Source organism: Pelobates fuscus, chromosome 10 (assembly GCF_036172605.1).
Source record: "Pelobates fuscus isolate aPelFus1 chromosome 10, aPelFus1.pri, whole genome shotgun sequence".
Classification (NCBI taxonomy): domain Eukaryota; kingdom Metazoa; phylum Chordata; class Amphibia; order Anura; family Pelobatidae; genus Pelobates; species Pelobates fuscus.
Window position 1 is genome coordinate 115,983,590 of NC_086326.1, and position 12,467 is coordinate 115,996,056.

The 12,467-nt window shown below is 42.6% G+C and overlaps 2 protein-coding genes across 3 annotated transcripts in view; one reads left to right on the forward strand and one right to left on the reverse strand.

Annotated features, from left to right (window-relative positions):
- Positions 1–11,904, reverse strand: part of LOC134575646 (zinc finger protein 692-like) — a 68,674-nt gene extending 56,770 nt beyond the window's left edge. For both annotated transcript variants that reach the window (XM_063434991.1, XM_063434990.1), the window contains exon 1: positions 11,822–11,904. In XM_063434991.1, coding sequence (XP_063291061.1) covers positions 11,822–11,827 — 6 coding nt within the window. In that variant the 5' untranslated portion in view covers positions 11,828–11,904. The remainder of the gene's footprint in view (positions 1–11,821) is intronic.
- Positions 11,905–12,117: 213 nt separating this feature from the next.
- The window catches only part of CCDC86 (coiled-coil domain containing 86), a 248,143-nt gene continuing 247,793 nt past the window's right edge, over positions 12,118–12,467 (forward strand). The window contains exon 1 of the mRNA XM_063434266.1: positions 12,118–12,131. The gene's annotated coding sequence lies outside the window, so the exon portion shown is untranslated. The remainder of the gene's footprint in view (positions 12,132–12,467) is intronic.

The window sequence follows — 12,467 nt, forward strand, 5'->3', positions numbered from 1 at the left end:
GGCCACCCCACCACATTTCTAGTTGACACAGGTGCAGCCCGTAGTGTTCTGCGAGAACAAGACCTGCCAGACCCATCCTTCCTGTCCAGTATTGATGTCTCTTGTGTTGGAGTGGATGGCCAGCCAAGACGTAGCCCTTTAACATCTCCGCTGCGAGTTGGTTCTAGCCTGCTCGCTCGCTTTGTAGTATCCTCCACATGCCCCATTAACCTGTTAGGTGCTGATGTCCTCTCACGCCTGCAAGCATCCATCACGTTTACCCCGGATGGGCAGGTAGAAATGTTTACACCCCTGTCTGTATCAGACACTTCGGCCCTATATTCTTTGCCTCTGATGCTACATTTAGAAAAGCCCCGTGAGGAGACAGCAAAATTAAGGTCCAATTTCCCAGAGGAATTAAAAACACAGGTGCCCGCAAAGTTATGGTCCTCAGGCCCAGAGGACATAGGTCACCTAAATGTTCCCCCTGTGGTGGTAAAGCTTATTCCTGGAGCTAAGTTACCAAGAAAACCACAGTATCCATTAAAACCAGCACAGTCAGCTGCAATTTCTGTCCACATTAAGGCACTCTTGGAGAAGGGTGCCCTTGTCAAATGTAAATCTGAATGCAACACCCCGTTATTTCCTGTGAAGAAGAAAACTCCGAAGGGTGAGCCAGAGAAGTACAGGATGGTTCAGGATCTCCGTGCTGTTAATGAAGCTACAGTCCTGGACACCCCTCTTGTACCAAATCCTCATACTCTGCTTTCTGGAGTCCCACCATCTGCAAAATTCTTCACAGTTATTGACCTAGCAAATGCTTTTTTCAGTGTCCCACTGGACCCATCGTGCCAATATCTGTTTGCTTTCACTCATGAGATGCAACAGTATACCTGGACTGTCATGCCCCAAGGGGCACAAAATTCACCAAGTCAATTTGCAAAGGCCATGGCCACCATCCTTGACCCGTGGCAAGCCGAGCACCCAGAAGTTGTTCTGCTTCAGTATGTGGACGATTTGCTGCTCTGTGGAGATGACATACCCACCACCGAAGAGTGCTCAATTAGTCTGCTTTGTTATTTGGCAGAACAAGGATGCAAAGCTTCGCTCATCAAGCTACAGTTCTGCCAACCTTCAGTAATTTTCCTTGGACACTGCCTATCTCAAGGTACCAGACATCTTACTCGGGACCGGGTAAGAGCTGTGCTGGATATTCCACCTCCAAGGACTTCTAAGTCTCTTCATGCCTTCCTAGGCCTCATTTCCTACTGCAGAGCATGGATCCCAGAAGCCTCTCTGCTCATGCAACCTCTCTATGACGCACTTAAGTCTGACCCTTTCTGTTTAACTATAGAAGCTATGGACAATTTTACTGCTCTCAAACGAGCCATTGCTTCTGCTCCTGCCTTGGGCCTACCCGATTACTCCAAAACTTTCAAATTGTTTGTCTCTGAAAGACAAGGCCACGCAACAGGAGTTCTCACCCAAACTAATGACTTAAGAGGCCGCCAGAGGCCTATTGGATATTTCTCATGTCAACTGGACATTGTGGCCAGAGGGACTCCTTCCTGCCTCAGGGCTGTTTTTGCTGCGAGAGAACTCATAGAGAAGACCTCAGACCTGGTCCTTGGCCACCCTCTGGTTGTTTTGGCCCCTCATGACATCTCTGCCATCATCAACCAAGTCCAGCTCAAGCACGTGTCTCCAGCCAGACACCTGCGCTTACAGTGTCATCTTCTTTTGCCTGACAACATTTCCATCCAAAGATGCCAGGTGCTTAATCCGTCCACTCTTCTTCCACTCCCTGAGGGGGGTATCTATTATGGATTTATCACGGATGAAACCTACATTCACCTGCTCTGTGGATGTATCAAGAAAGTCATGCATCCACATTTGACATTTTATGAAGGCGAAAAACCTCTCTGTGAAGGCCCGGATTACGCCTTCTGCACCATGTGGTACAAACCGAACATTACTCCTGAACCTTGCTATGAAGATGAGCTTTACCACCGGACCGATGTAAAGCTCACTGCACAAGACTTCTATTGTGACTCTGAAGGCAATAGCATGGTCTTGATCCAGCTACCTCAACAACTTAACTACCTTTACCGTCATTGGGATACTGCTATCCCACATATTCCTGTTACCAAGTTGAAGACAAGGTCATGGAATGATCTTGGGCCTATGGCAAAACTATGGGCCACCATGGATGAAGAACAGCTACAGGAAAATGGTATTGTCAAATACCCAACAACTGACCTTCTAGAAGCATGGCCACGCCATTTCCTGGAAAAGGAATTCCAAGATCTGGTCATAAAGAATGATTATGACCCAGAAACACCTCATGACTGTTTTGAACAGATGAAAATGGAAACAGTGCACTTACCAACTGTGCATGAGAACCCATTACCAGATCCGGATTTTACCCTGTTTGTGGACGGATCGAGATATGCCGATGAAGGTGGAACATATCACACAGGATATGCCGTAACCACAACAGATGAAGTTATTAAATCATCATCCTTACCACCAGCAATGTCTGCACAAGAAGCTGAATTACAGGCTCTGATTTCAGCCTGCAAAATTTCCGAAGGAAAACGTGCCAACATCTATACAGATTCAAGATATGCTCTAGGCGTGGCACATGACTTCGGCCTAATTTGGAAGACTAGAGGATTTCTTACCACCGCCGGTACACCAGTCAAACACAGCACTGCAATCAAGGAGCTAATGGATGCCCTCCTACTCCCCAAAGAAGTGGCCGTTTTGAAAGTAAAGGCCCATGGGAAATTGGATACAGATGAAGCAAAGGGCAACCATTTGGCTGATCAGGCTGCTAAGTTAGCGGCCAGGGATTTGCAGGAAGTGGATGAAGAAGTGTCCGGACAAGAAGAAGAAGAAGTCCCTATTTTTGCTCTGCAAACTCTTCCTACTGATTTGCGAATTTTACAAGAACAACAAGCTGCAGTCACTCCTGAAGAAATCCAGAAATGGAAAAAGAAAGGAGCTGTCCAAAAGGACGGAATATATTACAACAACTTCAAATTTTGTCTTCCCAGAAATTTGTATCCAGCAGTTGTCCAATGGGCACATGGGCCTGCACACCTGTCAAAAGAATTGATGGCCGCCCTCATACAGAAGTATTATGAAGCACCTGGAATCACAACATTGATCAATAGCTTCTGCAAGGCCTGTGTCATTTGTGCAAAATGCAATCCAGGAAGACCGGTTAAAGTACCTGCGAAACACCTGGCAAAGCCCATGTACCCCTTCCAGCGGATTCAAATTGACCACATCCAAATGCCCAAGAGTGGGCCCCATGAATATGCACTAGTAATAGTGGACATGTTCTCAGGCTGGCCAGAGGCCTACCCAGTGGCCAATATCACTGCAAAAACAACCGCAAAGCGCCTACTTACAGATATTGTATGTAGATTCGGACTCCCAGAAGTTATTGAGAGTGATCAAGGCCCAGCCTTTACAGCAACCGTGACTAAAGAAATTTGGACTGCTCTAGGGGTGACTCTAGCCTTCCACACCCCTTACCACCCACAAAGTAGTGGTAAAGTGGAGCGCATGAATGGCACCTTAAAAACTAGAATGTTAAAAATGTCACAAGAAACAAAGATGCCCTGGCCAGAAAGTCTACCAATAGCTCTATTTAGTGTTAGGCACACACCTAGAGGGAAGCATTCACTGTCCCCATATGAGGTCCTATTTGGGACAGCACCCAGACTAGGTTGTTATTATCCGCAGCAGTTGCAACTCCAATCAGATGTTTTAGTAGACTATGTAACTGAACTTGCAAATGTCCTAAACAAAATACATGCCCAAGTTTTCTCTTCAATTCCAGATCCCGAATTGGATACAGGTTCCCATAACCTACTCCCCGGAGATTGGGTCCTGGTTAAGAAGTTTGTGCGGAAAAATACCCTAGAACCGAGATTTGACGGTCCATTCCAAGTTCTCCTGATTACCGCAACCTCCGTCAAATTGGCCGGTAGGCCAAATTGGATCCACGCTTCCCACTGCAAGAAGTCTCCTGCCCCAGAGGAGGCGAATATCGCACAAACATGTATCTCTGGTACATCTTCCCCTTAATTAGCCTTATGAAGGCCCAGCAAGTAGCCATTACCAAAGACATTAGTGGGTACACCTTCTGGTATAATTCATCATGCACCCAGGTGGCTACTTATACCTTTGACTATTGTGATATTGTAGAATGCCCATTTCCCACACCACAAATCCAGAGCATCTATAGAGATATCCCTCATTCAAAAGACCCATATGTTTGTGTAGTTGACAAACAATGGGGGCACAATTGTGATCACTGGGGGGCGGCGGGATGGAATGCCGGGCCTGCCTGGGGTTACAAACCAAAAAGTGCCGTAGCTAAAGTAGATGATCATGGTAGATCGCTTCTCCAGAGAATGACTTTGAGAAAGCCTGGGGGGAGCACACCAATGAAATTAATCCTTAACATTGAGCGCCCAAGCCCAACAGATGCAGACCAGTATGTGATGGGAATGTACTGGAAAAAGGGTTCCTACCAGAAATTAGGGCATTTCTACCTCAAAGATATGTGCAACTCTTCTGAGTGGCAAGGGGCCACCCATATGGTCCCTAACCCATTAAAACCCCATATCCAGACCTTTCAGGACATGATGGCCATTGCTAACCCCACTTTTGAAGATACCATGGCCGCTGAAACAGGTTTTAATGATGTAAATTTATGGTTGGAATGGATGAAATATAATGCTAATAAGCATAATAGAACCGCATGTTATGTGTGTGGAGGTGCCCGGCCTCACCTGGGCACTGTACCTTTAATCCTACCTGTAGATATAGAAGAATGTATTTTAAGCCTTTTTGCCTATCACTATAATTTTAATAGGTCCATATGTATTGCATGGACAAAGGAGTATCCTCTTCTAGCCAAAGACGTCAAACCCCCTGATGGTATTACCGTATATAAAGGTAATTACACTTGCTATGCCATGTACGATGGTATTGGTAAATTTGTAGGTAACTTTTCCAAAGGCTATTGTGCTACATACAGAACTATCCCTGTACGTCTGCTGCAACATCACACTAGGTCACTAGGAGACATTTATTGGTTGTGTGGGGATTTACAGCTAAGATCCAGAATGGACACAGAATGGTGGGGAGAGTGTACTTTGACTAAGGCCATTATGCCTATACATATTATTTCTGACACACACCTCAACACCCATGAGTTCAGCCACACTAAGGTTAAACGTGACGCCCCAGTGAAAGGAAGTTTTGATCCTCATGTATATATTGATGCCATTGGAGTGCCCAGGGGGGTGCCCAATGAGTTTAAAGCAAGAGATGAGGTTGCTGCAGGATTTGAATCAATTTTTACCATAGTTACCGCAAACAAGAATCTAAATTGGATAAATTACATTTATTATAATCAACAGCGTTTTGTCAATTACACCAGAGACGCCCTCCAGGGATTGGCCGAACAGTTACAGGCCACATCCCAAATGACTTTTCAGAATAGGATGGCCCTAGATATGATCTTAGCCGAAAAAGGAGGGGTTTGTAAGATTTTACCCGACACTATGACATGTTGTACCTACATCCCAGAAAACACAGGCCCTAATGGTAAAGTCACACTAGCTATAGAAAAATTAAATGACTTGTCTGAAGAGTTAAAAAGGAATTCTGGGATAAAAGATCCCTGGGAAAGATGGTTTGGTTGGATGACAGGATGGCAAAAGGCTTTAATGCAGATTGGTATGGCTATACTAATTTTTCTTTTTATTTTTGCTCTTCTCTTTTGTTGTGTCCTCCCATGTCTGAGAAAATCCCTCATGAAGACTGTTGACCAAGCGGCACCCACTTTGACCCATCTCGAAGTTGATGACCAAGAATTTCAAGACATCAACTCACCCTGTCTGCCGCTGCAAACATTCCCTTTTGTCGATAAAGTGCAGGAATTCTAGGAAGGGACTAGCTCAGGGACAGCATCTGTCAGTGAATGGTAAAGGCCCCATGTGGAGAAGTGGTGGGTTAGCTGCCATGGGATACCCTTGGGTGTGAAGCGTTCGAGAGCCATACTGACGGATGGTTAGCCTATTAGGGTCAGACCTAGGGACAGCCTTGCACTTTGCATTAACACCTAGCTAGCGGCCACGGGGTTTCTGTGCCTTTGGGTTAACACGTCTTCTGATACTAACATAATAAAGTTTTATCTCTTAGAATCTAACATTTCATAGGGGGGACTGATGTGGAATTATTAAAAATCTTTATTGTACTTGTATTGAATTATTGTACTAACTCCATTTTAACTTTATACTGTGACTTCGTCCTCCATTTTGTCCTCCTAACCTGACTTCTTCATCCTCCATTTTGTCCTCATGACTTAACTTGTTCATTTTAAAACTACATTACGTGACTGAACTTCTCAACCCAATTAATACAGTAGACAAAGACCGTGTTTCCTTCAAGGACAAGTACCAGGAGGTGCTGGCTACTCCTTAAGACTTGCCGGCTACTCCTTAAGAGCTTGTAAGATAGTACAGTTTGAAGGCCACAGAACACAGTAGTAATGAAATGTTCTATTCATAAGAGACCTTGCACCTGGACATAAAGCCTGATATCACTGACTGTGTAAAATGACGCTTAGGACCCCCTTGTCCCCCACCCGTGTCCAGAATAATCCCACCTCTGATGGGTGGGCACGGGACTAACCTCTTAATTTTACTAACCAATAGGTAAGACACTAACTCCGTCACTTAACAATTAATCCAATTGATGATGTTTATTTGCTAATATTCTAATAATCAATGATGACGCAAAATGCCTCTTAAAAGGGCCTGCGCGCCCGCTTTTACTTCACTTGCCAATAAACTTTCTCGAAGTTATTTTAACCTGAACCTCGTGTGTCAGACTTAATTACTTCAGCGTATATACGCAATTTAATTTATTGATTTGGACAGGAACAGATAGACTTTGAACATTTTGGTTTACTTTCAAAAAGTACCATAACACGGGGAAGCATTGTGATTGGATCAGGCTACCACTTCTGATTATTTCAGCAGACTGTTTGTTTTTCTGAGTCTAACAGCATGCAGAGTTACAGCGTCAAGCTTGAAAACAGTAAGATTTTTACTATATTTATGGAGGCATGAGGGGCCCAGGGGGGGAATAGATGGTGGTTTTAACACTATAGGGTCAGGAATACATGTCTGTGTTCCTGACCCTATAGTGATCCTTTAACCTTAATCTAGGGAGCTTTTATGTGCCAATTGTTACTCTGGCTGTTAAGTTTTATTTTTTGTCTCCCTGTACTGCTTTCACATGAAACAGTAAAACACTCTTTACTACTAGCCATGCTGGACATCGTGTGCAGTGCTGTGATTGTTGCCAAAGGTGTTTTAGTTAGAACAATCCCTGTTTAAAGCAATCTGTCATGACAGGTTCACCTTACCATATAGCAGCTCCTAAAGCAATACATATATTATTTATCAAAGTGACAAATAATATAGTAATATAATAATTGCTTTTGAAGCGGTTATACACTTATCCCCTGTCCAGCATTACAGCACCACCATACTTGGAAGTCTGAGGTTGGTAATTAAAGGGACACTATAGTCACCAAAACAAAGTTAGCTTAATGAAACAGTTTTGGTGTATACACAAAGAGAAAGCCTAGTGTCAAGGTATCAAGGCAGTGAAGGGGTTAACCCTACGTGAAAATTGGTGAACAAAAAGAGCAAAGAGCACTGCCTATAGAGTATATATTGGTATATACAGCTATATTGATTTAAAGTAAAAGTAAAAATAAAAAATATATTTATTGGTGAACAAGATACAAGGTGATTATTTCATACATCTACTCCTGAGCCGTCTGTATAGATACATACAGGGGCATACAGAGATGCTATGCAGAAATAAAAAGGTTTAAAAGGACAGTCAACAGCACCTGGATCATAGATATTCTCAGATCAGTTGTTACAATGTCTCCACCTTTACAATTAGTAGTACTTGTGGCAGTTCGTCCAGCTGCATAAGATACTTTCTGTAACTATAAACAAAGTGCATGAGACTTAAGCCGTCTGAGTAATATCTCTTCCGTTAAGGTTAATGATATCTCGATATGGTATCAAATTGAAGAAATATATATATATATATATCAACTGTAATTAGAATTACAACGGGAAACCAGTGCTGTCTGAGTGCTGTCTTAGAGTTATAATAGGCTGCAAGCTATGGTAGTGGTACGTTCGATTACTGCAATGGTCCCTACTCCGGGCAGTACATTTAAATTACCCCAAATATGGTGTGGAGAAAAGACAGAGAAAAAAGGAAATATATATCTCTGTGCCTTCAAGGGCACCTGCCAGATGGGAGAGCTAACTGCAGAAAAAGGGAAGGTACAGAAGGAGAGAGGTATTTAAATTAAATTAATCACAGAGTAGTCAAATTAGTAAGTACTAACTGTGCCTTCAAGGGCACCTTCCTTTCAAATCACTAGCTGGCTTGCGTCTAAATAACTAGGATATCAACACAATAAAGTATTATCAGATGTCCAATATGCATGTGTTAAACACATGTATGACGTTATAACCACAATCCGTGTCAGTGGTTATAACCTTAGTGTCCCTCCCGATACACCCACGACCTATAGTAATATCGTTAGTAATCAGAATTTTCTTAGGTATTAGCTGCTGGTGCAGAGAGTATAATGCTAGGAGAGACCAGAAAAACCCATTATACTCTCTGCACCAGCAGCTAATACCTAAGAAAATTCTGATTACTAACGATATTACTATAGGTCGTGGGTGTATCGGGAGGGACACTAAGGTTATAACCACTGACACGGATTGTGGTTATAACGTCATACATGTGTTTAACACATGCATATTGGACATCTGATAATACTTTATTGTGTTGATATCCTAGTTATTTAGACGCAAGCCAGCTAGTGATTTGAAAGGAAGGTGCCCTTGAAGGCACAGTTAGTACTTACTAATTTGACTACTCTGTGATTAATTTAATTTAAATACCTCTCTCCTTCTGTACCTTCCCTTTTTCTGCAGTTAGCTCTCCCATCTGGCAGGTGCCCTTGAAGGCACAGAGATATATATTTCCTTTTTTCTCTGTCTTTTCTCCACACCATATTTGGGGTAATTTAAATGTACTGCCCGGAGTAGGGACCATTGCAGTAATCGAACGTACCACTACCATAGCTTGCAGCCTATTATAACTCTAAGACAGCACTCAGACAGCACTGGTTTCCCGTTGTAATTCTAATTACAGTTGATATATATATATATATATATATATATATATATATATATATATATATATTTCTTCAATTTGATACCATATCGAGATATCATTAACCTTAACGGAAGAGATATTACTCAGACGGCTTAAGTCTCATGCACTTTGTTTATAGTTACAGAAAGTATCTTATGCAGCTGGACGAACTGCCACAAGTACTACTAATTGTAAAGGTGGAGACATTGTAACAACTGATCTGAGAATATCTATGATCCAGGTGCTGTTGACTGTCCTTTTAAACCTTTTTATTTCTGCATAGCATCTCTGTATGCCCCTGTATGTATCTATACAGACGGCTCAGGAGTAGATGTATGAAATAATCACCTTGTATCTTGTTCACCAATAAATATATTTTTTATTTTTACTTTTACTTTAAATCAATATAGCTGTATATACCAATATATACTCTATAGGCATTGCTCTTTGCTCTTTTTGTTCACCAGTTTTGGTGTATAGATTATGCCCCTGAAATCTCAATGCTCAATTATCTGCCATTTAGGAGTTAAAATCACTTTGTTTATGAATCCTAGTCACACCTTCCTGCATGTGACTTGCACAGCCTTCCTAAACACGTCATCTGTTTACACTTCCTTTATTGCAAATTCTGTTTAATTTAGATTTTCTTATCCCCTGCTATATTAATAGCTTGCTAGACCCTGCAAGAGTCTCCTGTATGTGATTAAAGTTCAATTTACAAAGAAAGAGGTAAAATTGTTTAAAGGGACACTATAGTCACCAGAACAACTACAGCTTATTGAATTTGTTCTGGTGAGTAGAATCATTACCACATAACTTCACTGGCCACTCCTTAGATGGCTGTTAGAGATCCTTCCTGGGTCATGGCTGCCTAAAATGAATCCAAACATTCAGTGTCTCCTCCCTCGGCATGCAGACACTGAACTTTCCTCTTAGAGATTATTTGATTCAATTCATCTCTATGAGAAGATGCTGATTGGCCAGGGCTGTGTTTGCATCATGCTGGCTCTGCCCCTGATCTGCCTCTTTGTCAGTCTCAGCCAATCCTATGGGGAAGCACTGTGATTGGATCAGGCTACCACTTCTGATTATGTCAGCAGACTGCTTGTTTATCTGAGTCTAACAGCATGCAGAGTTTCAGCTTCAGACTTGAATACAGTAAGATTTTTACTATATTTATGGAGGCATGAGGGGCCCAGGGGTGCTAGATGGTGGTTTTAACACTACAGGGTCAGGAATACATGTTTTGTTCCTGACCCTATGGTGATCCTTAAAGGTAAATTGCATCTGATTAAAAGTGAAACCAGTTTTTTTTCATGCAGGCTGTGTCAATCAGAGCCAGGGGAGGTGTGACAAGGGCTACATAAACAGAAAAAGTGATTTAACTCCAAAATGGCAGTGAATTGAGCAGTGAAACCTGAGAGGCATGATCTATACACTAAATATACCCTTGGCACTGGTGACCTCTCCTCCCCCGCCGTCAGTGGAGCAGAATGTGCATGCGTGGCAAGTGCTGCGCGCGCATTCAAAGTGTCCATAGGAAACCATTTCTCAATGCTTTCCTATGGAAGCTCTGCACGATGGATGCGAAATTTGTGCCTCTAGTGGCTGTCCGGAAGATAGCCACTAGAGGCTGGATTAACCCCAAATGTAAAATAAATGTATATTTGCATCTGAAGGGTTAAAACCTGAGGGACCTGGCACCCAGACCACTTCATTGAGCTGAAGTGGTCTGGGTGACTATAGTGTCTCTTTAATATCAGACACTGTTCCTATATTCTCATGCTGGTGGAAAAACGGTGTGACAAGAGAGCAGAAGACACCTCAGGACTTCACTCAGTCCTTCATATAGACCTTTTTGATGACCGTGGGTTGACAGGGGTGGGAAAGCAGCATATTTTCTAATAGGAAGGCATCTAAGAATTGCAAGAATATATGGTGGCACTCGGGTTTGTCCATAACTAATAACCACCTCTATGTATGATAACTAAATAAGTAAAAAGCAATACAAATGTGCTAAATAAATACTATCAGAGAATCCACTGAAAAGTGCAACAAAGAGAAGTATGTGTGTGGGCTACATCATGACCCCATGCTGCACCTGCAGCTCACATGAATGTTGGGGCACTTGCAATACAGTTGCATTGGTTGTATGGGTATGCCATGGGTGCACCTGCATGTATAGCAGTATGGGCTACATAAATATACATCTTATGCTTGCTGTGCCAGGATACAGTGTAAAATGTAAACAAGACAACCCCCCCCCCCCCCCCCACTAAATGTAAACAATAAATAAATCAATAAAAGCACAATGTATTGTTGACTTGCAGTTAGCCATTATTGGGCTAACCTAAAATTAAAGAATTGACAGTGCCCCTTTAAGAGAAGAAGGAAAAAAAAAAACCTTCCATAAACATTAAAGCAAGCCATTCCCCACTATTACTGTCCTGGCATTGCATGCATGTGTACCTGGGCTATAGGAGCAGCTGAGAATGATGTGTTATAAGACATCCCAAACACACACCCACATCTTAGAATGCGGCCTCACCTTCATTGCCCCCTTAAGCAGTGGGTCCACCACACAAAGGCCTCGCACGACTCACCAAAACCCAGTCAATTCCTACACCTCCTGACGTCAGTCATTGGGCGTGAATCCAGTGTTCGGGCCGAGTTCTATACGCAAGAGACGCAACACGATTGTGCAATTCTGGCTACAGTGATCCTGTAGAACTCTTTTTTTTTTTTTGCTCAAGCAATACTTCTGGTATTGCTCCCTCTAGTGTTTAATCGAGTGTATGCAGGATGTTTGTAACAAAAAAGGGTATTCTCATTCAGGACAAACACACAAATAAAAAAAGGTTCTCTCATTCGTTTTCTTTCACGAACATGCACTGTAGGAATAAATGTAAAGTGCTTAACATTTTAAAGATACATCATATTCACCCAGAGCAATTCAGCTCATTGAGGTGGTCTGGATGTAATGTCCCTGAGATCTGCAATGTTTATATTGAAGGGTTAACACTGCCTCTGGTGACCATCTCCCAGGTAGCCATTAGAGGTGCTTCCTGCTGTTTCACAAACTCTGTGAAACAACGCTGGATGTTCTCACTCTTTGTATGAGGACATCCAGCGACTTGCAAAACCCCATAGAATAGCATTGATTCAATGCTTGGTTCCCACTTGCTATGACGGCA